The sequence below is a fragment of the Propithecus coquereli genome, unplaced genomic scaffold (assembly GCF_000956105.1).
Source record: "Propithecus coquereli isolate 6110/MARCELLA unplaced genomic scaffold, Pcoq_1.0 Scaffold513, whole genome shotgun sequence".
In the NCBI taxonomy this organism is placed as follows: Eukaryota; Metazoa; Chordata; class Mammalia; order Primates; family Indriidae; genus Propithecus; species Propithecus coquereli.
In genome coordinates, this window is record NW_012150986.1 from 1,457,967 (window position 1) to 1,484,844 (window position 26,878).

The 26,878-nt window shown below is 37.6% G+C and overlaps 1 protein-coding gene across 1 annotated transcript in view; it reads left to right on the forward strand.

The window, feature by feature from the left end:
* The window catches only part of BEND2 (BEN domain containing 2), a 54,184-nt gene that overhangs the window by 13,984 nt on the left and 13,322 nt on the right, over positions 1-26,878 (forward strand). Inside the window, exons 4-12 of the mRNA XM_012656628.1 lie at positions 7,410-7,797; positions 9,404-9,529; positions 11,837-11,962; positions 13,117-13,254; positions 14,600-14,773; positions 18,431-18,574; positions 21,853-21,993; positions 24,300-24,500; positions 25,575-25,696. Coding sequence (XP_012512082.1) covers positions 7,410-7,797; positions 9,404-9,529; positions 11,837-11,962; positions 13,117-13,254; positions 14,600-14,773; positions 18,431-18,574; positions 21,853-21,993; positions 24,300-24,500; positions 25,575-25,696 — 1,560 coding nt within the window. The remainder of the gene's footprint in view (positions 1-7,409; positions 7,798-9,403; positions 9,530-11,836; positions 11,963-13,116; positions 13,255-14,599; positions 14,774-18,430; positions 18,575-21,852; positions 21,994-24,299; positions 24,501-25,574; positions 25,697-26,878) is intronic.

Consider the following 26,878-nt stretch of genomic DNA (forward strand, 5'->3'; position numbering starts at 1 on the left):
GGAGGCTGAGGCAGGAGGATCGCTTGAGCCCAGGAGTTTGAGGTTGCTGTGAGCTAGGATGATGCCCCGGCACTCTAGTCCGGGCAACACAGTGAGACTCTGTCTCAAAAAAAAAAAAATGTTTTAAGATGATTTGGAGATTAATTTATCAAGAAAAATAGGTGCCTAAGTGTTTCCTATCTTGTCCACAGAGTGTCACTGTTGGATTATTTACAAATCAAAAGTCCTGTAACATTTGGTTCTTTGTGCATGGTTAGAAATATTTGCTTTTAAAGCAGTTCTGGTACTAGAAGACTAGTCTTTCTACTCTGAAGTACATACGGGGTTAAGCTTGATGGAAAAAGGTATCTTAAGTGGATCTGGGTTAAGGAGAACACAGTTCTGCAAGTACATCTTTTCATGTTGTCTTAGGATTTGCCATGGGCAAAGGCTCTTTGAGATAACAAATACGCTTTTCGTGCTTCTTAAAAATGAAATAAAAGTCTTGAACTTTTCTTTGAGTTCTTTTTTTCATATTTCCTTTTGGCTTATTAATAAATCTTCCTTAGACAAGAACATGAATACCCGATTGTGAAGAAGGTGGTAGTGACTTCAGACTTTGAATAATTACTTAATATTAATTGCTAATTGCCAAATATGTTCACGCTTAGGCCTCACCAAGAAAATGATTTAGATTTTTTTTCAGCCTTCATAGACTGGAGTTACTCTGAACTCAGGCTCAAGGAAATATTTCTCTCTCTTGAATTTGTATACTTCTTTTCATTAGACAATGAGCTCTTAATCATTTTGTTTTCCTCTTTTTCTGGTGTAATAGGAAATTCACAGCATTTTGTACCCATTTTCGTTAACTTTTCTAATTTTTGAAATAATTTTAAATTTACAGAAATGTTGCAAAATATTGCAGAGAGTTCTTATGTATATACTTCACACAGCTTCCCTTAATGTTAACTTACCTGTATAACTTAAAATTATGATAATTGTAAAACCGCGGTACAGTTATCAAAACCAGAACATTAACATTGGTGCAGTACTGTTGGCTAAACTGTACTGTTTGAATGTTGCCATTCCCTCCTACCCCTACGTCCTTTTTCTTTTCCAGGATCCAATCTAGTATTCGACATTGAATTTAGTTGTGTCTCCTTAGCCTCTTGTAGTCTATGATAGCTCCTCATTCTTTCCTTGACACTTTTGATGACTACTGGTCAGTTATTTTATAAAATGTCTTAATCTTGGTGCATCTTATACTTTCTCTTGAATACATTGAGATTATGCAGTTTTGGCAAGAATACCACACGGATGATGTTATCTCCTCATTGACTCATATCAGAGGGTACATTGTGTTGATACATCTTTTTATTGGTGATGTTAACATCAATCACTTGGTTTACATAGTGTCTTCTAGATTTTTCCATTGTAAAGTTATATTATTTTTCCCTTTGTAAGTGATAAGTATCTTGAATGGAAGGGTACTTTGAGACTATTTTAATATCCTGTTTTTCCTCAACCCACCAAGTTGAGTTAGCATCCATCCATGGATTTTACCTGCAGTAATCATTACTGTGGCGTTTGCCTCGTGGTAATGCTCTGTTTTCCTCATTCTTTCTGTATTTATTAATTGGAATTCATTTGTAAGGAAGAGATGTCTCTTATCTTTTACTTATTTATGTAGTTATATATATTTACATAAATGTGGACTCATAGACATATGTTGCATTATATGAGTTATAATCTAGTATTATAGTTATTTATTTCATTGACCAAATTTTCCAGTGTTGGCTTTTGGGAACTCCTTCTAGTTGGCTCCTGTGGCCTTTTGACCTGTTCCCACCCTTTTTGAGCACTTCCTTATTTTCTTACATCACAAGATGTTCTAGGCTCATCTGTACTTTCCTTGTCCCAGCCCTGGAATTCAACTTCTCTTGAAGGAGCCCTGGTTCCTTTTATTGGAGAATGGTATTTAGAAACCAAGATCTGGACACTAGGTGTGTTCACTGCTGTTCTTGTGTCATTGATCCTAGGCCTCTTAGCTGACAGAGCCAGGAAATAAATGTATGTATTCTAATGTGTGCATATACATAAATTTATATTTCTGTGCCTATCTTTATATGTATCAAAAACTATATGTTCATACTGATATTCAGTAGCTTTTCTTAAACCTACATTCTTATATAATAACTTCTTTCCTTACCTCCTTTATTAATCAACTCTTTTTCATTCTCATATGAATGTGGGTTTTGGTTTTACTTTATCTCTGGTTTATAGTAAAAGATTTCTGAAATCCTTTGGAACATAGGGGAAAAATGAAAACAATGAAAAAAGATAAGTATTTAAAGTGTAATTTTTTATAGTGCTTAATTTGGCTGCTAGTGATATTAGCATTGACTACTTATTTTATAATATTAATAGATGAGCAATATGGCTGAAGTTTCCTTTGATGAAAATCATCAAAATCAACTTATGGAATCCTAGCACTATTGTGAGGTATTAGACTTCTGTCTCTCAAATGTAGTTTTCTGAAATATTGAGCTAAATTTTTCCTTATCACATTTAATGTTATTGTACAATTAATAGAAATTTTGCCATGTCAAGTTGTCTATGATTATCACCCCACTGTGGTACACTTTTAAAAAGTTTCTAGTTAGAATAGTTTCCCAAGGTGAAAAATTTGAAATAAAAATGATTTCTGTAGGTTTTTTTTTTTAAAAAAAACAGCCCATAACTGATAAAATGTATTAAGGTTGGTGCAAAGTAATTGCAGTTTTAGCATTGTTCAAATTTGCTGTTTGATGTTGGAATACATTCTTAAATGTGGTTATGTTATACATCATTTTAATGCTCATTTCTCGCTTTACATTTTTTTGCGAATGACTTATTACTTGCTGTTTATTTTATATTTGTGTTAGACTATGGAAATGATGTTAGACAAAAAGCAAATTTGACTGATTTTCTTATTCGAGTTCAAAATGGGTCATAAAGCGGCGGCGACAACTCACAATATCATCAATGCATTTGGCCCAGGAACTGTTAGTGAATGTACAGTGCAGTGGTGGTTCAAGAAGTTTTGCAAAGGAGCCGAGAGCTTTGAAGATGAGGAGTGCAGTGGCCGGCCATCAGAAGTTGACAGCGACCAATTGAGAGCACTCATTGAAGCTGATCCTCCTACAACAACATGAGAAGTTGCTGAAGAACTCAACATCGACCATTCTATGGGTTGTTTGGCATTTGAAGCAAATTGGAAAGGTAAAAAAGCTCGATAAGTGGGTGCCTCATGAGATGGCCAAAAATAAAAAAAAATCGTCGTTTTGAAGTGTCCTCTTCTTGTGCACAATTACAATGAACCATTTCTTGATCGGATTGTGATGTGTGACGAAAAGTGGATTTTGTACGACAACCACTGACGACCAGCTCAGTGGTTGGACCGAGAAGAAGCTCCAAAGCACTTCCCAAAGCCAAATTTGCACCAAAAAAAGATGATGGTGACTGTTTGGTAGTCTGCTGCCGATCCGATCTACTGCAGCTTTCTGAATCCCAGGGAAACCATTCCATCTGAGAATTATGCTCAGCAAATCAATGAGATGCACCGAAAACTGCAACACCTGCAGGTGGCATTGGTTAACAGAAGGGCCCAATTCTTCTCCATGACAATGCCCGACAGCATGTCGCACAACCAAAACTTCAAAAGTTGAACAAATTGGGCTACGAAGTTTTGCCTCATCCGCCATATTCACCTGATCTCTCGCCAGCTGACTACCATTTCTCCAAGCATCTCGACAACTTTTTGCAGGGAAAACGCTTCTACAACCAGCAGGATGCAGAAAATGCTTTCCAAGAGTTTGTCAAATCCCGAAGCATGGATTTTTACGCTACAGGAATAAACAAACTTATTTCTTGTTGGCAAAAATGTGTTGATTGGAATGGTTCCTATTTTGATTAATAAAGATGTGTTTGAGCCTAGTTATAATGATTTAAAATTAGTGGTCCAAAACTGCAGTTACTTTTGCACCAACCTAATAGTTAAGCCTCTTTCACCTGATTGTTTGATATTTAATTTCTCTAACATAATCTTTTAGGAAATCAACTGGATGAAATGTAGTTTATGCCTAAATGCATATCAAGATATCTCAGTTGAAACAAAGTGGCAGCCCATCAATGTTTTGTAAAGAGTATATCTTGTGTTTCGAGGGGATTTCGTAAAAATTAGCATGTTGGTAGCGATGGACAGAGGTATGTGATTACCAGGAATTTTGTGAGCTGCATACCCAAGAGGTAATGAAAGTTTTTTTAAAAAATGAATAAATGTTTCTTAACATATAGAGTTTCTTGAATGAGATGAGCTAACACACTTTGAGAAGTGAAAGTGTTTGGGTCTTTATCATTAGCAAGGAGAGAAGTGGAATGTTTCCAAGGGTCATGTGCAGCTGGCCAGATGGAGGGGAAGGAGGGCCCAGGTGGGCTGGAGAGGGAGGAGCAGGCTCTCCTGCCTGCCTTACCCCTTGCCTGAGGGTCCTCTGTGGGCAGCCTAGGTCTGCTCAGCACGGGTGAGAGCTGGGCTGGGAGGTGCCCAGGGCCAGAGCCACAGCGTGAAATGGCCCGAGTGCTCCTCTCCATTGCCCCCGAGGGCCGGCTCTTTCCTTCTTCCACGTCTCCCTTCCCATTCTAGATGCTTCAGCCTGCTCTTCTTTCCTCCCATTCCCTCCACCGAGCCCCTTGTCCTTGCCCAGCACCCTCTCCTGTCCACCCCTGCCCCTTTCAGGCTGGGAGCAGAGGAGGATGCCCTCCGCTGGCCGTCCCTGCCCGGTCACCCGTCACGAGCTCCAGGGAGCCCCTACCCACCTCGCCTCACCTACCCCAGTGCTGCCGCTTCTCTCCTGTAGCAGTCCTCCCCTCCATGGCCTTGTTCCTGTCCCCATAGCCCACCAGCCAGCCCGACCCCATCCTTCTCACCCGCTTCCTGATCACTGCAACGGAAAGGTGTCTCCCACTGTCAGGACTGACACCTGCTCTGGTTTCTGAGTCTGGCCCTTTCCCCTGTGCTCAGACACTGCCCCCCATCAGGCTCCAGCCTCCTCCAGCTCCAGCCCTGTCCTTGTCACACCTTCCCCTTCTCACAGCTTTGAAAAGCCACTTCTCTTGCCTCCCCATCCCTCGTTTGTTGTCACTTCACTCTCTTACCTCTCATGACAGCCCAGTTCCTGCTATGTCATTGATAGTCACTGTCCACGTAATCTAGTTTCCTGTTTTTCTTTCCGAGTATGTTAGAACATGCTGTTCCTCCTGCCCCGTGTGCCCGGCCATGCATCTTCACCTGGCGAACACCTTCTCATCTTTTCATTCTCAACCCTGACATCACCTTCTCTGCAAAGCCTCCCATGACTACCAGCCTGGGTTAGGTCCTGCTCTTCTGTGCATGCTTAGCCTCCTGTTCTTACCTGTGTCATGGCACTGGTAATGCCAGTAAAAATAATAATATGATTATACCATTGAGCACTGTTGGACCAGGCATCACATAGTATTGTCATTGTTAGTATTATATTAACATGATACTCTAGCAAGGTTCCTGTCCTCAAAAGAACATTAAGAGATATGTTTATCCGATATCCTACATAAAGAAAGTGAAGCACAGAGAGGTTAAGTAACTCGCCCAAGGTCACACTGCTGATAAGCAGTAGAAGTCTAGTATTTGACCCCAACAGCGTTCCCCTAGAGCCTGTGCTGTTTATCTCAGATTCTCAGGCCAGTGGTTTGCACACTTGAGTGAGCTTCAGAATCACCTGGAGAGCTCGTTAAAACACAGACTGCTGTCTCCACTCTCAGAGTTCCCAACTGAGTAGGTCTGATGTGGAGCCTGAGGTTTTGCATTTCTAACAAGCTTGCAGGTGATGACATTGTCACTCCACAGACCACACTTTGGGAACCAATGATCCAGGCCGTTAATCACTTAGTCTCTGTTGGAATTGTCTCTTTACTTGTCTCTCTTCTCAGCTGAGATGGGAGTTCCTCTAGGATAGGAGCTTTTTTCTAAGTCCATGTTCTCAGCACCTAGGAAAGTAGTTCTGACAGGTGGTAGGCCGACAATAATGCTTAATTGAATGAATAAATGAATGAATGAGGAAATGTTTCTGGCCTTTCGTTTAAGTATTTTTTGCCTGAAAGTTCTGTGTATTTCAGGAAGAATCTTCAGATTTTTATCAGTCACATAACTGATTGGTATATAGGGATATGTACTCAATGGTTTTTTATAGTTAATTGTTGACTGCATGATTTTAAAATACTTTGAAGGCAAAAATCATATCTGTTATACTTGGCTCAATGTTCTTTCCGGAGTGGAACACTCACTGTCTATATATAGACTTCTATATACACATATGTATATAACATACATATATGTTATATATGAACATGATAATGACTTATCATGTTCATGAGTCATTATATAGAAAATGAGTCTTTGGCCTTTTAGCAGATTTGAACATTTCTTTCCTACAATGGCGCCTTCCTTGGTGTGAAATGGCTCCATCATCAGTGTGATGGGTTAGAGGAAGTGTGGTACATTCCCTTTCCAGCATTAAAGGTTCTTCAACGCCTGCATGGAATAGAGTGGTGGAGGGTAAGTTGGGGCTCTTTAGCTCAGCCAGTTGGCTGTATTACCTACAACCAGGCCTCAAGTAGGAAGTAAGACATTTCTGAGGGCTCGAGAAATTTTGTTGTGTCTGGCAGTTAAAATTTGACTTAATGGTATTTTCACATGTTACTTTTCTTTCGATATAGGAACTGCTAATTTTTTTTATTATAATAGGATTTACCAGAACTTATTGAAAGCACGTATAATCAGGTTAACCGGCTTTGTGAAATCGTTTCAAAAATACAAGGATCTGGGAAGAAATCATTGATAATAAAACGTGTAAGTGTTATAAAAATATTTTTACAACTTCGTTAAACCTCTAGTTCCTAAAGATACCAACCAGTTAGAAGTGACTAGAACTAGTAACTATGAGATTAGCAAGGCTGATTGCAACTTATTTTAATAGCAGATGGGGGGCTAAAACTGTTGGAAGAAGAATGCTGAAGTTAAGGTTTGATAAATTATGACATTGGGTATTTTTATGTTAGTAAGCATCATGTATAGAATGCAATTAAAATGTAGGGTTGAAAATGAATTAAAAACATAATCAAAATACAAATTTATCCTTAATATTGGAAAATGATGTTTGAAGAGAAATAAGCATGAAATGTTTTTACCAACTTTTTAAACCTCATTTTTAGTTACAGTTGGTTTATATTGGTTGATGTCATTTGAGAGGTCATCTGGATTTACACAAAAAAGTTTTGATTGTATATCTCATGGAGAAATTGAAGTCCAGGAACCAAAGAAAAGAGTTAAATTCATTCTATTTTCTTACCCTGGACAGGAAAATTGTAACACATCATTATTAGTGGAAACTCAGGAAGCCCACACCGGGGCCAATCCTGCAGGAACATCTCTTCAGTCAGCAGCATGCCCTGAATCGCAGCAGCCAGACCCCAGGGAGAATCCATCACTTCCCAGCATTGTCTCTACACATTCATTATGTCTGCATCTCTCTGCACCATCAGATTCTTCCAACAAAGGTGCTGAAAATGCCAATGGTGTCATCCGATCTGCCCAAGCTACCACAACAGTACCTATACCAGTTCTGCCACAAGTACAGCCCAGTCTGCCAAATAACCCTGATATGAGGAATTATTCAGTTTTAGTGGAAAAGGAGAATATGGACCCACATGTTACTTCATTATCTTTCTGCAAGCTTCCCAATTTTGGTGAGTTTGAAATGACATGTATTATAAATAGCATCCTCCTTTAATCTAGAGTTAAAAACATCCTTAATGCAAATTAGTGTTATTTTTTACATTAAAAGTTTTATATTGAGATCATTGTAGATTCACACATAGTTGTAAGAAATAATACCCTTTACTCAATTTCCCCCAAATGGTAGCATCTTGTTGTAAGGCTATAGTGTATTCATTTGTGTGTCTGTGAATTTAGTTCTTTGAAATTTTATTACATGAGAATGTTTGTATGTTCACCATCATAGTCAAGGTACAGAACGGTTCTATCATCAGAAGGTTCACGTATTGCACTTTTATTAATATAACCAAACCCATCCCCTTCTGATGGCCCTTCCTTCCCCCACTCACCTGTCCCTAACCCTTGGCAATCACGATCTGTTCTCCATCTCTACAATTTTGTCATTTTAGTATTGTTATATAATTGGATGCATATAGTATATAACCTTTTGGTATTGGCTTTTCTTACTCAACCTAATTCCCTGGAGATTCAACGAAGTGTGTATCAGTAGTTCTTTCTTGTTGCTGAGTCAGTACTGAATAGGTCTACTTGATAGTTCTTGTGGCTGAATGGTTTCCATGGTATAAGTGTACATGATTTAACCATTCATCTATTGGAGGAAATTTTAGGGTTTTTCCCCCCAGCTTTTGACTATTAGGAGTAAAGCTGCTATGAAAATTTATGTACCAGTTTTGGTGTAAATGTAAGTTTTCATTTGGCTGACATGAACACCCAAGAGTGCAATTGCTGGCTATATGTTAATTGCATGTTTAGTATTTTTAAAAAACATCTTTATTGAGATATAATTTGATATCTTAGTCCATTTGTTATGCTACAACAAAATACCACAAACTAGGTAATTTATAAAGAACAGATACTTATTTTCGCAGAGCTCCGGATGCTGGGAAGTCCAAGATCAAGAATCTAGCAGGTTTGTTTGTCTGATGAGGGCCGCATCCTCTGGAAGGGAGGAATGCTGTGTTCTCACATGGGAGAAGGTAGAAGGACAAGCTCAGAAAATGCTGTGTGAATCCTCCTTCATAAGGGCCTTAATCCCATTCACAAGGGAGGAGCCCTCATGGCCTAATTACCTGTGAAAGGCCCAGTCTCTTAATACCGTCACATTGGCAACCCCTGAATTTCAGAGAGGACACAGTCAAACCATAGTAATTGATATGCAAAAAACTTCACATATTTAATGTACACAATTTGATGAGTTTGGACATACACATGTTTAGTTTTATGAGAAACTGCCTGTTTGCCGGTGTGGCTGTACCATTTGACATTCCTGCCAGCTGCATATGGGTGATCCAGTTTCTCTGTATCCATATTTATGCTCTTTCTACTGTTCTTTCTTCCTTCCTGATGCTCCAGGATTTCTTCTTTCATATTTAATTTTTTGATTGAAGATTTTCCTTTAACCTTCTTTTGAGGGTAAGTTTGCTGGAGACAGATTCTTTTAGTTTTCCTTTGTGTGTGGATGTCTTTATTTCCCCTTCTTTCCTGATAGTTTTGCCTTGTATAGAGTTTGTGGACGAAAGTTACATGTTATAGCACTTGAAAACTTATTATTTACAGCAATGCCAGAAAAAGCAGAAACCATCCTTGAAAACAGCACCGAGACTATGAATTACCCAGCTTCATTGGGAAATCACAGTGGCCAGGATACAGCCTCTTCATCTCACTCCATTCCTCCCAATTTTGGTGAGTTTGATATGTTCCATATTACAAATAGCACTGTTTAATCTAGATTCACCAACATCCTTAATGCAAGCTAGTGTGACTCTTTTTAAATTAAACTTTTTAGTTTGAGATAATTTTAGATTCACATATGGTTGTAAGAGATAACGCAAAGATCTTGTTTATCCTTTAGCCATTTCCTCCAATGATAACATCTTTAAAACTAAAATATCACAACCAACATGTTGACATTGAGACGATCCACAGATCTTATTGAGATGTTCCCAGGTTTACTTGTATTAATTTGTGCGTGTATATTTAGTTCTGTGCAGTTTTATCATGCGAGTGGGTTTGATGTCCACCACCACGGTCAAGATACAGAACATTTCCGTCACTGCAAGGATGCCTCATTTTACCCTTTGATAATCACAATCATTTCCCTCACGTTTTACCCTTTGATAATCACAATCATTTCCCTCACGTCACCTTTCCCTTCCAGCCTACCCCATCCCTAACACCTGGCAACTACTGAGCTGTTCTCCATTTATAATTTTGTCACTTCAAGAATATTAAGGGAATGTTATGGTATATAATGTTCAGGAATTGGCATTTTTTCACTCAACATAATTCTCTCAAAACCTGTCCAAGTTGTTGCATGTATCAACAGTTTTCTCTTTTTTACTTTTGAATTGTTTTTCATGGTATGGCTGTGCCACAGTTTGTTTAGCCATTCAACCATTGAAAGGATATCTTGGTTTTTCCAGTTTTTGGATATTAGGAAGCTGTTATGAACATTTATGGACAAGTTTTTGTATGAATACTAATACAAGCTTTTATTTGTGTCATGAATGCAAAGAGTACAGTTGCTGGGTCTTCTGGTAATAGCATGTTTAGTTTTATAAGAAACTGACAAACAGTTTTCCTGGGAATCTTTACCATTTTCCATTTCCACCAGTAATGTACGAGTGATCTAGTTTCCCCATATCCATATTTCTGTTCTTTCTATTACTCTTTCTTCCTTCCTGATGCTACAGATGTCCTTCTTTCATCAATTCCTTTTTTTTTGAATAATTTTCTTTTGCCTTTCTTTAAGGTTTTTTAGTTTTCCTTCATGTGAAAATGTCTTAATCTCCCCTACTTTCTTCAAGAATAGTTTTGCTGGCTATAGAATTTATGGTCAAGAGTTTATTTTCCATTGATATTCTTAATGCAAGTTGGTGGTAGCTCTTTTTCTTAAATTAAGCTTTTTATTTTGAGATTTTAGATTCACATGTAGTTCTAAGAAATTATACAGAGATCCCATTTATGCTTTACCCATTTTCCCCAATGATAACATCTTGTAGAATTATAGTAAAATATCACAGCCAGGATATTGACATTGATTAAACTCACATTTATGTGTGTGTATATTTAGTTATATGCAGTTTTATCACATGAGTTGGTTTATGTGTCCACCACTAGTCACTATGCAGAGCATTTCATCACCACCACAAGGATCCCTCATATTACCATATTGTAACCACAACCACCTCCCTCTGGTCTCCCTTCCCTCCCACCCTGCCCCATCTTAACCACTGACAATCAGTGATATGACTTCCCTTGCTATAATTTTGTTTAAATGGAATCAAATACTGTGTAACCTTTGGATGTGGCTTTTTTTCACTAAGCATAATTTTCTTGAGATTCACACCAATTAATGCATGTACCAATAGTTCCTCCATTTTTATTGTTGAGTACTCTTCCATGGTATAGATGTACAACTATTTGTTTATCTGTCCACCCACTGAATGACATCTGGGAGGTTTCCAATATTTGGCTATTACAAGTAAACTTTATGAAAATTCATGTACTGGTTTTTGTGTAAAAACATAAATTTATATGCAGTTCTGGGTCATATGGTAATCCATATTTAATTTTATAAGAAACTGCTAGAGTTTTTTTTTTTCAGAGGGGCTATACCATTTTACCTCGTCACCAGTAATGTATGAATGATCCAGCTTCTCTGCATGCATATTTCTGCTCTTTCTATTCTTTCTTTCTTCCTAATGCTCAAAGATTCATTCTTTCATCATATCCTTTCTTCTTTTTATTTTTAATTTTATTTTTCTTTAATATTAATAGCATATGATCTTATAACATCATAATATCCTTTCTATATGAAGATTTTCCTTTGGCCTTTCTTTAAGGATAAGTCTGTGAGGGATAAATTTAGTTTCCTTCTATATGAGAATGTCTTTATTTCCTATACACTATTTACGGATAGTTTTGCTATGTATAAGTTCATGGTCGAGAGTTCTTTTCTTAAGCATTTGAAAAATGTTCTTTCCATAGATAAGCCAAAAGTAGCAGAAGCCAGCCTGGAAAACAACTCTGAGACAAGGAATTATCAAAATTTTTTGGAAAATGACAGTGGCCACTATTCTTCCTCTTCGTCTGTCTACCCTCCTACTAATTTTGGTGAGTTTCAGATGCTCCATTACAAATAGCACTGTTGAATCTGGTTATGTCAACATCCTTAATGCAAGCTAGTTGTAGCTCATTTTTTAAATTCAACTTTTAACTTGGAAATAATTTTAAATTCACATGTATTTGTAAGCAGTAATATAAATGATCCTCTTTACACTTTACCCTTTTCTCCCAACAATAACATCTTGTAAAGCTATAGTAAAATAACACAAGCAGGATATCGACATTGATACAATACACAAATGTTATTGAACTGTTCTTGATTTTACTTGTAGTAATTTGTGTGTGTTTATATTTACTTCTATGCAAATTTCTTATCAGAGTAGGTTTGATTCCTACCTCTACAGTTAAGACACAGAACATTTCCATAACTGCCAGGCTGCCTAATCTTGCCCTTTAATAGCTACCTACACCTCACTCAGGTCACCCTTTCCTTCCCTGGTGCCTGTTCTCTAATCCCTGCCAAACATGGGCCTCTATACTTTTGTCACTTTAAGTATGTTTATATAAAAGGAATCTTACAGTATGTAGATTTTTTTCAGTCAGTATAATTCCTTGGGGACTCTCATACAGGTTGTTGTGCATATCAGTAGTTCCTCCCTTTTTATTGCTGAGTAGTTTTCCATGGTTTGGATATATCATAGTTGTTTTAAACCATTTACCCATTGAAGGACATTATTTTTCCCCACTTTTTGGTATTAGGAGTAAACTGCTATGAATATTCATGTACTGATTTTTGTGTAAATGTAAGTTTTCATTTCTCTTTCATGAATTACAAAAGTGCAATTTCTAGGTCTTATGGTAATAGCATATTTAGTTTTATAAGAAACTGCCAAACAGTTTTCCAGAGAGGCTGTACTATTATACATTCCCAAGAGCAATGTATGGGTGATGTAGTTTCTTCACATCCATATTCTGATCTTTCCAGTGTTCTTTCTTTCTTCCTGATGCTCCAAGATTCCTTCTTTCATCATACTCTTTCTGTTTGAAGACTTTCCTTTACCCTTTTATACAAGTAACTCTGCGACAGACAGATTCTTTTAGTTTTGTTTGTTTGTTTGAGAAAAGTCTTTATTTTGCCTTTTTGTCCAGAAGGATAGTTTTGCCTCATATAGAATTTACAGTTCAAGATTCTTTTCTTTCAGAAGTTGAAAAGTTTATATTTATAGAAATTCCAGGACAAGAAGAAGGCAACTCTCAGACAATGTATTATCCAGCTTTACTGGGAAATATGAGAGGCCCAGGTACTGCGACTTCATCTCTTCCAGGCACTTCTAATTTTGGTGAGTTTGAAATGATACATATTATAAGCAACGCTCTTTAATCTAGATCCATCAACATTCTTAATATTAATTCTTAGTGATAGCTTTTTAAAATTCAACTTTTCATATTGAGATATTTCAGAATCACACACAAGTGTAAGAAATAATACAGAGATATTCTGTGTACCCTTAATTTCCCCCAATAGTAATATTCTGCAAAAGTACAGCAAAATATCACAACCAGGATATTCGCATTGATACAACCCACAGGTCTTATTGAGATGGCCCCAGTTTTACTTGTATGTATTTGTGTGTGTGCATGTGTGTATTTAGTACTATGCAATTTTATTCCACAAGTAGGTTTGTGTGTCCACCACCACAGTCAAAGTAGAGATCATTTCCATCGGTGTGAGGAGCCCTCATAATACCCTTTGACAACCACATCGAACTCTCAGGTCACCCTTCCCTGCATCCTTGACCCATCCCTAACACCTGGCTACCATTGATCTCTTCTCCATCTCTATAATTTTGTCTCTTCAGATTATTACATCAGTGGAATCATATTTTGGATTGGCTTTTTTTTTCACTCAGCTTAATTTCCTGCAGACTCATCCAGGTTGTTTCATGTATTAACAGTTTGTTCCTATTCCATGGTATGGATATACTACATTTTGTTTATTCACCTGCTGAGGGACCATCTGGGGTTTTGTTTTTAGTTTTTGGCTATTGGGAGTAAAGCTGCTATGAATATTCATGTATACATTTTTGTATAAATGTAAGTTTTCATTTCTCAATAGTTCCTTCATTCTTATTGATGAATAGCTTTCCATGGTATAGATAGGAACAGTTTTTTTTAAAAAAACCATTCACCCATTGAAGGACATCTGGTTTTTTCTTTCCAGTTTTTGGATATTACAGGTAAAGCTACTGTGAACATTCATGTACTGGTTTTTGTGTAAATATGAGTTTTCATTTCTTTGTCATGAATGCCAAGAGTGCAATTTCTGGGTCTTAAGGTAATAGCACGTTTTGTTTTATAAGAAACTGCCGAACGGTTTCCCAGAAAGGCTGTACTATTATATATTTCCAACAGCAGTGATTCAGTAATCCGGTTTCTCCACATCTATATTTCCAATGTTTCCATCATCCTTTCTTCCTTCCTGATACTCCAAGATTCCTTCTTTTGTAATATGTTTTCTGTTCAGAGATTTTCCTTTAGCTGTTTTTTTTTTTTTTTAAGGATAAATCTGCTAGGGACAAATTCCTTTAATTTTCCTTTTTGTGAGGATGTCTTTATTTCCTCTTCTTTCCTGAGGGATAATTTTACCCAATATAAAATTAATGGTTGAGAGTTCTTGTCTTTCAGTACTTGAAAAAGTTATACTGCTAGAAACGCGGGGAAAAGCAGCAGAAACCAGCCAAGAAATGCCAGGAAACGCAGCAGAAACCAGCCAGGGAAACAACTCTCAGACAACTGTATCGGGAAATGACAGCGGCCAAGATGCTGCCTCTTCATCTGCCTCCATTCCTCCCTATTGTGGTGAGTTTGAAATGGTACATGTTACTAGTAGCACTGTTTAATCTAGATCTATCAACATCCTTAATGTAAAGCTAGTGGTAGCTTCTAAAAATAAACTTAATTTTGTGGTAATTTAAGATACAAATGTAGTTGTAAGAAATAATACAGAGAAATATCCTTTGCCTTTTACTCATTTCTCCCAATAATATCTTGCCAAACTATAGTAGAACATCATAACCAGCATGTTGACCTTGATGCAATCCATAGGTCTTATTGGGATTTCTCAGTTTAATTGTATTGATTTGTGTGTGTGGATTTAGTTATATTCAGTTTTGTCATATGCGTAGGTTTGATTCCCACCACCATGGTCAAGATGCACACGTTTCCTTCACCACAAGGATGCCTCATCTTGTTCTTTTATAACTATACCTGCCTCAGCCTAATTCCCTGGAGATTCATCTGACTTGTTGTGTGATATCAGTAGTCCTTATTTTTTATTGCTGATTACTCTAGCATGGTATAGATAGATGTACCACACTTTGTTTATTCGTTCACCTATTGAAAGATATCTGAGTTGTTTCCAGTTTTTGACTATTATAAGTAAAATTGCTGTGGCCATTCATGTACAGATATTTGTGTAAACATAAGTTTCTATTTGTCTTGGATAAATATCCAAGAGTGCAAATGCTTGGTTGTATAGTAATTGCATGTTTAGTTTTATAAGAAACTTCTAAATGGTTCCAGAGAGGCTGTGCCATTTTACATTCCCAGCAACTGCATATGAATGATCCAGTTTCTCCACATCCATATTTCTGCTGCTTTTGTTATTTTTTCTTCCTTTTTGATGCTCCAAGATTTGCTCTTTCATCATTCTTCTCTGTTTGAAGATTTTCCTTTAGCCATTCTTTAAGTGTACAGCAGCTAGTGACAGATACTTTTAGTTTTGCCTCATGTGAGAATGTCTTTATTTCCCCTTCATTCTTGAAGCATACTTTTGCCTGATACAGAATTCATGGTTGAGATTTCTTGTCTTTCAGTATTTGAAAATATTTTATTTATATTAATACAAATGTTGGTCAAAGCACAAGCCAGCCTAGGAAGAAGCCCTGAGATGACAAATTACCCACCTTTATTAGAAAATGACAGTAGCCAAAATATTTCTTTGTCATCTCACTGCATCCCTCACAATTTTGGCGAGTTTGAAATGATACTTATTACATGTAGCACTATTTAATCTAGATTCTTTGACATCCATAGTGCAAGAAAATGGTAAATTTTTCTAATTAAAGTTTTTATTTTCAGAAAAACTTAGCTGCATAATGCAGAGAGATCCTGTGTTTCCATTACCCACTTTTCCCTAACGGTAACATCTTGTAAAAAAAAACTATAGAAAATTATTACAACTAGGTTATTGACATGATACCTTTCACAGATATTATTAAGATGTGCCCAGTTTTACTTGTATTTGTGTGCATGTGTATGTATGTGTTTTAGTTATGTTTTTATCGTGGAGGTTCATGTATCCTCTACCACAGGCAAGCCCTGAAATGGTCCCATCACTGTCATGGACCTTCATATTGCCCTTTTATAACCAAACCCACCTTTCTCTAGTGAACACTTTCGCTCACTCCCACCCCTGACCTGTCTCTAACTGCTGGCAACCAATAATCCTGTTCTCCAGAGTTATAATTTGTCACTTCAGTATTATATACATGGAATCAATGTGGTATGTAACCTTTCGGGGTTGGCTTTTTTCATTCAGTATAATTCCCTGAAGACCCATCCACATTGTTGTGTGTATCAGTCATTCCTTCCTTTTTATTGCTGAGGAATATTCCATGGTACAGGTATACCAGGCTTTGTTTATCACTTTGCCCATTGAAGACCTCTGAGTTTCCTGTGCTATTAGACATAAAGCTGCTGTGAACACTCATTCAAAGTTTTCGTTTTGCTTCATTTTATTCATTTCATTCATTCACACTGGTTTTCACTTCTCCGAAATGAATGCTCAAGAGCACAATCACTGGGTCTTTTGGTAATTGCATCTTTAATTTTACAAGAAACGGACAAACTGTTTTCCAGTGCAGCTGTACCATTTTCCATTCGCACCAGCAATGCACGTGTGATCCAGTTTCTCCACAGCCATATTGCTGCTCTTCCTTCCTTAGTGATGCTCCATTCCTTCTATCCTTTCTGACTGAAGATTTTTCTTTAGCCATTTTTTTTAAGTGTAAGTCAGCTAGTGACAAGTACTTTTGGCTTTCCTTTGTTTATGAATGTCTTCATTTTTGCTTCGGTCCCAAAGGATAGTTTCACCAGATATAGAATACATGGTTGGGACTGTTTCTTACAGTATTTGAAAAATATGTTCCTTATAGAAATGTTGGTTAATGTAGAAAATAGCCTAGGAAACAGCCTCAGATGATGAACTACCCACCTTTATTGGAAAAAGATAGTGGTCAACATAGTTCAGTTCTGGCAAGTTTGAAATGATAACATATTATAAGTAGCACTATTAAATTTGGATTCATTAACTCCCTTAATGTGAGCTAGCAGTAGCTTTTCTTAATTAAAAATTAATGAAAAATTAAAAGTTATTTTGAGAAAAGTTTAGCTGCACATGCAGTTGTAAGAAATAATGCAGAGAGATCCCATGCACACTTTCCCCACTTTCGCCAGTGATAACACCTTACAGAACTATAGTATGGTATCAAAACCAGTTTTACTTGTGTTTGTGCATGTGTGTATATGTATTCTGTTTGATATAATTTAATGACACAAGTAGGTTTCCAAATCTTCCATCACAGTCAAGATACAGAATATTTTCATCACTACAGTGGTCCCTCCTGTTGCCTCTTAGAGACATACCCACCTTTCCCTTCTCTGCCCCTACCCTGCCTTGTGCCTCCGTTGGGCAGCCACTGATCTGTTCTCCTTCTTTAGATTTTTGTCATTTTGAGAATTTTATATAAATGGTCTCAAATAGTCTGTAACCTTTTGAGACTGGTTTTTTCTACTCAGCATAATTCCCTGGAGACTCATCCAAGTTGCTGCATGTGTCAGTAGTTCTTTTTTTATTGTTGAGGACGATTCCATGGTGTGGATGTACCACGGTTTGTTTATCTTTTCACCTACTGAAGGACATCTGGGTTGTTTTTTGGTTTTGGCTATTAGAAATGAACCTGCTATGAAAACTCATGTACTGTACTGGTTTTGTGCAAACGTAAGTTTTCATTTCTCTGAGATACTCTATGGCAAGTGTATGTTTAGTTTTATAAAATACTGCCAAGCTGTTTTTCAGAGTGGCTGTACCATTTTGCAATAAGGGGTGGGGAAGCTTCAGCCTTCTGATTTCAAGATTGTTCTTTTTTAAGCACCAAAGGAGGCAAGGAAAGCTTCATCTTTCTCTGCTGCACCCGTTGTAATCCTTTTATTAAAAGGATTTGTTCTGTAAAATTTGGATTCAGTCAAAAGGCTGAACTTAAGGACCTAGAAAACCACAGGTTCCCCACCCCTTCATTTAACGATCTTCCTTTAGCCATTCTTTGAAGGTAAGTCAGGCAGTGACGATTTTTTAAAAAAGTTTTCTTTTGTCTGAGAACATCTTTTTTTCCCATCATTCCTGAAGGATAGTTTTGCCTGATATAAAAAACGTGGTTGAGATTTCTTGTCTGCCAGCACTGGAAAATGTTTTATATATTGAAATGTTGCTCAAAACAGAATCCAGCCCAGAAAAGCATTCTGAGACAGTGAATTACCCCACTTCAGTAGAAAATGCCAATGGCCAAGATAATGATTCAGCATCTGTCTTCCTCACTCCCGGTTTGATGAGTTTGAAATGATACACAGTATTAATACAAATAGCACTCTTTAATCTAGATTCACCAGCATTCTTCATATTAATTATCAGTGATAGCTTTTTAAAATTAAACTTTTCATTTTGAGATATTTCAGAATCTCATGCAGGCATAAGAAATAACACATAGAGATCTTGTGTATCCTTTGCCCAGTGTCCCTCAATAGTAATATTTTTGAAAAAATACACTAAAAGTATCACAACTAGGATTTTGAAATTTATACAATCAGCAGATCTCTTCAGATGTCCTCAGCTTTCCTCATGTTCATTTGTGTGTGAGAGTGTGTTTAGTTCTCTGCAGTGTTATGACATGTTTAGGTTCAGGTGCTTACCACTAGTCATGGTGCAGAGCTGTCCCATTACTTCTAGGAACCCTCTTACTGCCTTTTTATAACCACACCCACTCCTTCACGTCATTCCCTCCCTGGCCTCATCCTTAACCCATCCAACTACAAGTGTGTTCTCCATCTTCATAATTTTTCCGTTGAAAGAATGTTATATGAATGGACTCATACAGCATTTAACCTTTTGGGATTGCCTTTGTTTCACGTAGCATAAATTCCCTGGAGTGTCATGCAAATTTTTGCATGTATTGGTATCTCCTTCCTTTTTATTGCTGAGTACTGTTTCATGGTGTGGATGTACCATGGTTTGTTTATTTGTTCACCTGTTGAAAGACATCCAGATTGTGTCCAATTTTTGGCTATTATAAGTAAAGCCGCTATGAGCACTAGTGTACAGGTGTTTTTGTGAACATGCCTTTTTCATTCCTCTGTGATAAATACCCAAGTACAATTAATTGCAGGGTGGTATAGTAATTGCATATTTAGTTTTATAAGAAACTGTCAAACTATTTCCAGAGTGGCTGTACAACTTTACATTCCCATCAGCAATGTAGGAGTAATTCAGTTCCTCTGCATCCTTATCAGTATTTGGTGTTTTCACTATTTTTTGATTTTAGTGATTCAGATAGTCATTCTGATAGGTATATGGTAATACTTCATTGTGGGTTTCGTGTGCATTTGCCTTTGGTTATGATGTACATCTTTTCATGTTCTCATTTTCCATCTGTATATCCTTTTCTCTGAAATATCTGTTCTTATAATAATGTTTGTTTTTTTTACTGCTATGTTTTGAGAATTACTTAGATATTGTGGGTAGTAGTCTTGTTGAATATGCAGTTTTCAAATATTTTCTTGTTTGCAGCTTGCCTTTTCATCTTCTTTACAGGCTTTTTTGTTTTGTTTTGTTTGCAGAGAGAAAGTTTTTAATTTTCTTGAGCTCCAATTTATCAACTTTTCCTCTCATGGACTGTGCTTTCGGTGTCAAATCTATGAGCTCTGCCTAGTTTTCGATCCTAAGTTTTTTCTCATCTGTTTTTTTTTAAGTTTTATATTTTTATAACTCATATCTAAGTTGTGATCCATTTTGAGTTTTCAGTTTTATATAAGGTATGAGGTTTAGGCTGAGGTTATTATTATTATTTTGCCTATGGATATATAATTGCTGCAGTACCATTTTTTGAGTGGCTATCTTTCCTCCATTGAATTTGCTTTTGCACCTTAATAAAATATCAGTTAGGCAGCCAGGTGCAATGGCTCACACCTGTAATCCAGTGCTCTAGGAAGCCAAGGAGGGAAGATTGCTTGAGGCCAGGGGTTTAAGACCAGCCTGAATAATATAGTGAGACCCCATCTTTACAAAAAATTAAAAAATTAGCCAGGTGTGTTGGTATGTGCTTGTAGTCCTAGCTACCCAGGAGGCTGAGGTGAGAGAATTGCTTGAGACCAGAAGTTGGAGGTTACGGTGAGTTATCATGGCACTGCACTCCAGCCTGCACAATAGAGCAAGATCCTGTCTCTTAAAAAAAAATTTATAAACAGCATATAGTTGGGTCTTATCTTTTGTCTATGTTGTCAATTGCTGACATTTAATTGATGTGTTTAGACCATTTGCATCCAAGGTAATTATTGATATCATAGGGTTTAAGTCTTCCATTTAATTATTTTTCTGTTTCTTTCCTCTCTTTCTTTTTCTTCTGTTTCTCTCTCTTGCCTTTCTGGGAGTTACTTGAACATTTTTAGTATTCCATCTTGATTTGTTTATGTTTTTTACTATATTGCTTTGTGTAGTTTTCCTAGTGGTTGCTCTGGGTATTACTATATACATATGTGACCTATCACAGTCTGCCAGAGAATCAACATTTTCTCACTTAGAATGAAGTGTTGAAACTTTAATTCCACTTAGGTTCCTTTGCCCTCCCCACTTTTTTTTTTTTTTTTTTTTGAGACACAGTCTCACTCTGTTGCCAGAGTAGAGTGCTGTGGCGTCAGCCTAGCTCACAGCAACCTCAAACTCCTGGGCTTGAATGATCCTTCTGCCTCAGCCTCCCGAGTAGCTGGGACTACAGACATGAGCCACCATGCCTGGCTAATTTTTTCTATATAGATTTTTAGTTGTCCAAATAGTTTCTTTCTATTTTTAGTAGAGACGAGGTCTCACTCTTGCTTAGGCTGGTCTTGAACTCCTGACCTTGAGCGATCCACCCGCCTCAGCCTCCCAGAGTGTTAGGATTACAGGTGTGAGCCACCGCGCCCGGCCCCTCCCCACTTTTAAATGTCATAGGTCATAGGTATCAGATGGTGTTTTCGTTTTTCTTTTAGTCACCCCCTGTGATTAAGAAAACTCACGATAGTTTTCTATTTATCCATATTTCTGTTCTTTCTGTTCTTTTTATTACTGAATAGTATTCTATGGTATAGATTCACTGCAGTTTGAAGGACATTTGGGTTGTCTTCATTTTTTGGCTATCACACATAAAGCTACAAAGAACATTCATATGCAGGTTTTGTGTCAACATGTGCTTTTATTTCTCTGGGATAAATTCCTAAGAGTGAAATTGCTGGGCTATGTAGTAATTTCAGTTTTTTAAGAAACTGCCAAACTGTTTTCCAGGATGACTGTTCCATTTTCATTTCCTCCAACAATGTAGGAATGATCTAGTTTCTCCACATGCATATTTCTGCTCTTTCTGTACTTCCATCCTCCCTGATGCTCCACAATTCCTTCTATCATCATAACCTTTTTGTTTGAAGATCTTCCTTTAGCCATTCTTTTAAGAGTAGATCTGCTGGCGACAAATACCTTTAGTTTTCTTTTGTCTGAGAGTGTGTTTATTTCCCCTCCATACCTGAAAAGCAGTTTTTGTGGATACAAAATTAGCAGTTGAGAGCTTTTCTTTCAGTACTTTTACTTATAAAAATATTGATAAAAGCAGAAACCAGCATGGAAAACAGCTCTGACACAATTAATTGCCCAACTTTCTTGAAAAATGACAGTGGCCCAGATTCTTCCTCATCATCTGTCTGTATCCCTCCCAATTATGGTGAGTTTGATATGACACACAGTACAAGTGGCACCGTTTGACCTATATTCATCAACATCCTTGATACAAGCTAGTGGAAGCTGTTTGTTTTCTATTTTGAGGGCTGGTTTTAGGTGATATTCAGAATGATGACTAATATTTGTTGAGTACTTATTATATGCAAGGCACTGTGCCAATCAGCTGATGTGCCTCTTCTCCGCTTACATTTAAAATGACCCCATGATGTTGCCACTTTTATATACCCCATCCCTGAGGTCACAGAGCTGGTGAGTGGCACTTGCAGAACTCTACCCCAGTTCTCTCTGACTTTAAAGCTCATGTTCTCACTGGTCTGCTGTACTGCCTGCCAAGCCATAGTGGGAGAGAAGAGAGGACCCCAAGCTCCATGGCCTCCAAGGGCAAGCCTTCCAAATATGTTATAGTTCTTTTGTGTTTGTGTCTCAACTTCTGAGCAGCTTATTTCTTATTACTATCCTAGAACAGAGATCTGGAAACCTTTTCTGTAAAGGGCTAGATAGTATTGTCTGTCACAACTACCCACCTCCGCTGTTGTAACACGAAAGCAGCCCATAGGTAAATGAATGGGCATGGCCATGTGCCAGTGCACCCATGTGCAGCTTCATTCACACAGACAAGTGGAGGGGTGGGCTGGTGGACTGCAGTTTGCTGACTCCTGTCCTAGAAGAGAGCCTTTTCCTTTAAATTACGTTGTTACCTGAACCAGAAGAAACTTCCAAAATTGCGCTGTTTGTATTAAAATGGGCACTCCGATACACTGTTGTTAGAAGCATACATTGGTGCAAGCTTTCTAAAGGGTAATTTGTATAAAAATCCATAAAAATATTTGTGCCAGTTGATTCAGTAATCTCACTTCTACCCGAAAGTATAGTAAACAATTTACATGAAACTCTTAGTACAAGAATATCCTTTACAGAATTGTGAAAAATTGGAAAAGAAAAAACAAGAGACAATAGGGAATTAGTGATGTGACTTAGATATATCCATGGCATACAAGGCAGTAAAGTCTTAATGGTTGAGAACACAGGCTCTCGAGTCCACCTGTCTGGGTTCAAATCCCAACTCTGTGTCTTACTAACCTTGTGACCTTTAGCCACTTTCCTAACCTAAATTTTGGTTTCTTCAATGACAAAAATAATAGTATCTACCTCATGGAATTGTAAGGATCAGATGGGACAATGCATTAAAGCCCTGGACACAATGCATAGGACATCAATACAACATAAATATCACCTGTCAGGAAAATCGTGATGACAGGGATGCAGACTGAAAAAGAAAGAGGAAGAAGAAAGCAGAGAAATGCTCAAAATATAATGTTAACTGAAAACTCAGGATTCAAACTATACATAAAGTATGATTTCAATTTTGTATTTCAAAAAGGAAATAGGAGAAAGAATGGAAGACAATAGCAAAAGATTAATGGTTCAGAGTACTTGGCTTATAAATAGACAGACTTAGATTTGAAAACTGGTTCTACAACTAGCAATGTGACCTTGTTCAAATAATAGCCTCCCTAGGCCTCAGTTTCCTCCTCTGGTAAGTGGGAATAATGGTGGAGTTGCTAGGATGATGAACCTGAGCTTATAGATGTAACATATTTAGCATAGTGCTTGATATATAGTAGCTACTAATAAATGCTAGCTATTTGAAAGTTTTCTTCATTATCCCCACCCCTACTTTCCAAATTGTCTCCAGGGAACATATACTCACTCAGTAATATGGCTCTGAGTATAATTTTATTCATTTATTTATTTTAGAGACAAGGTCTTGCTCTGTCACCCAGGCTGGAGTGCAGTGGCACGATCATAGCTCACTGCAGCATCCATCTCCTGGGCTCAAGTGATCCTCCTGCCTCAGCCTCCTGAGTAGCTGAGACTATAAGTGCACACTACCACGCCTGGCTGATTTTCTAAATTTCGTAGAGACAGGATCTTGCTATGTTGCCCAGGCTGGAGAGTGTACTTTTAGAGTATAAAAAGGAGCAATGGGAATCAGAGAAACATGTTTACATATGTATCTGCAGCCTAACAATTAAATTTATTCAAGCCAATGAACAGATTAGTTCAGATACAGCAAGTTCAAGATTAGCAAAGATGAAGAATGTTGACAGTCAAGCAGGTAGAGTCAGAGAGACCCATTTAAGGAAAAGAAGGGATAAGCATAGAAAGAAATTCACCCAAATGGAAATTTGTGAATTAGAAATCAGTGTTTAATTCTCTTGAGCATGGTTAGGGTATCCTTGCAAGATAAACACAAGGATTTTCCTTTTTCCCTGTATTTTTTTAAAGGATATCTTGGTGATCCAAAAAGAAATGTCACGATGCTTAATACTCATTTGGCGACTGCACAACAGAAAGCCGCACCTAAGAATGCAGCCCGCTACTTGGTTCGTAATTTGTTCTCCAGGGAAATCCTGATGTGCAGCTCTGTGGGTGCCAATTCACAAGGCCGCCAATGCCTAGATCCAAACAAAATGGCTGCACTAAGAGGTATGCATATGTAAAGTTATAATGAAATCTTGTTTTTATCATCATTTGGTCATATGATGAATGTTATTGGCAGTCGAAGAAATAACAATGAAGCCTGTGTAAATCCTAGAACTGTTCATTTTTTAATTTTTCATAAGAATAAAACTTACCCATTGACTGGTTCGATAAGACAAGCCTTATTGATTATAGTAACTTATGGTTAGTACTAAGTCAATTCTTTAGCACTGAAAGTTGCTACTAAAAAATACTGAAAAAGCCTCCCCTTGCCCCCCAAAAAGAGGTGAGGGAATACAACAGACTTTTCAGTGCTGATGACCGGCAACACAGAAATAAGAACTGATGATTGGTCCACTACAGCCTCCTGCCTTCCTGCTTCTAGAAATGTGTATTGAGGTCCTAGAACTCATGGGTACTGAGGCTTACCACAATGAATAAGTATTTCTGCCTGCAAGGAGCTCACAGTCTGAAAAGGGACACGGTGATGGAAACATAAATTCCAGTCTATTGGTATAGTGTGGGGGAGGCTCAGAGCAGAGCAACTTTGAGGGAGTTCAGGAAGGCTTGGCTAGGGATAAGACATTTGAGCTGGATTCTGAAGGACTCTCCTTAGCTAGGTAAGGGGAATAGGAAGGTGTTCTAGGCCAAGGGGATAGCTTCTGGGGGAGATAGACATGGTAAGTACACAGATGAATAGACCCTGGTGTAGTAACATTTGCAGTAATACTATTTTCTCTTTATGTGTTTCCTTTTCTGTTTAGTTCTGATTTATCCATTGGGTTACTAAATGGTCCAGGCACCCTGAAAGAATTGACTTTTGGTTACACACTTTTTTTTAAAAGCACCAAGAAGTCAGTATTGGCTCCCTCAGTCAGTTTTAGGGGATCTTGCAGTAGAGGAAGTGAGATAATTCGGCAAAACATCCTTGTTGGGTGGAATTTCTAAACTTTCAGAATGAGTCAGAGAAAAGAATGATAATTAGAAAGAGAAAAAGCAAGTATTTATTTTAAATAAAAAATATCTTGTTTCTTCGTTAATTTTGTCCTAATTTTCGTTAATACTTTCTGCTGTTTACAGAATATCTGGCAGGAATTTTTCCCAACTATGATTTGAGTGAACTTGGAAAAGACTGGAAAGAGTGTATGTCTTATATCAGGTCTCTGATCCGCTATGTATGTTCTGAAACCAAAAGAACACAAGTAAGTTGTTTTTCATCTAAATATGGTAACTGCTACATAAGTTCATACTATATACACTCCAGAACTGTTAGCATGGCACGCAGTATCTTCAGGCCATGTGCTAAAATCTCATTTACTTAATTTAGGGGGCAGGGGATGTTCTTTCAAAAGCATACTGCCTGTTTATTTTCCTTGTTTTATATTTATGCTATATAAAAATACCCTAAAGATAAATCGAATATAGTGTTATAATTAGTATATTTGAAGCCAAGGACAATACTGGAAAAAAGTTTCAGCTAACAGGATATTTGGCAAACTTTTTTCAGTATCTCACTGAGGAACACAAAAGACTGTGTGTGTTCCCTGGCGGCGCAGGAGAAAACGCAGGCACTTCATTACTTGTGTACTTTCAGTGATGGTGGAACCTGGTGAAAATGTTGCATACCACGAGGTTAAACTAGCACAGATATTTTATACTCTCTATAGTTACGTGGTAACAGGAATCTGGTTTCTCTCTCATCCATTCTATCTTCAAAGTACATTAGAGATTTTTTTTTCTAACCAGTAAATGGGCCACTTGGGAAGTGTCGTATCTATTGTCTTCTGATGAAGTATTTATCTTAATGACAATTCCTAATTTCCACCAACGTCTCTGAAAACCCCATTTTATTCTCACCTTGTCTAGTCACTCCTGTGTCTCTAGAGTAAGTTTACGGAAACTATTTGCCAAGACTATTTGTAGCCGAGCTTATGTTTTCCTGGTGAATGGGTTGATTTCAGTGATAGCTCAAGCACCATCTGTCTGAAACCCAATCTGCTTATTTTTAACATTCCATTTTATAGCTTTCAAAAATTGCACCCTAAACAATTTGAATGTAAAATGAAGATACTGCCTGGAAAATGATCATTTGCATATTTGCTTAGGCATCAGAAGAGAAGCAGCATCTGCCACGTGCCTGCTATGTGCTTGACTGGGAACAGGGCGGGTCCTTAGCCACTCAAAGTGGGTCCACAGCCCGGCAAGCTTGTGAAAACTGCAGAGTCTTGTCTTGCACGCCACACTCACTAAGCAGAATTTGTATGTTAGCAAGACCCCCCACCCCAGGTGATTCATGTGCATGTTAAAGTTAGAGAAGCCCCAACCCAGAGCAGTGGTGACCAACCCTGGGTGCATATTAGAATCACATGAGACACTTTTAGAAG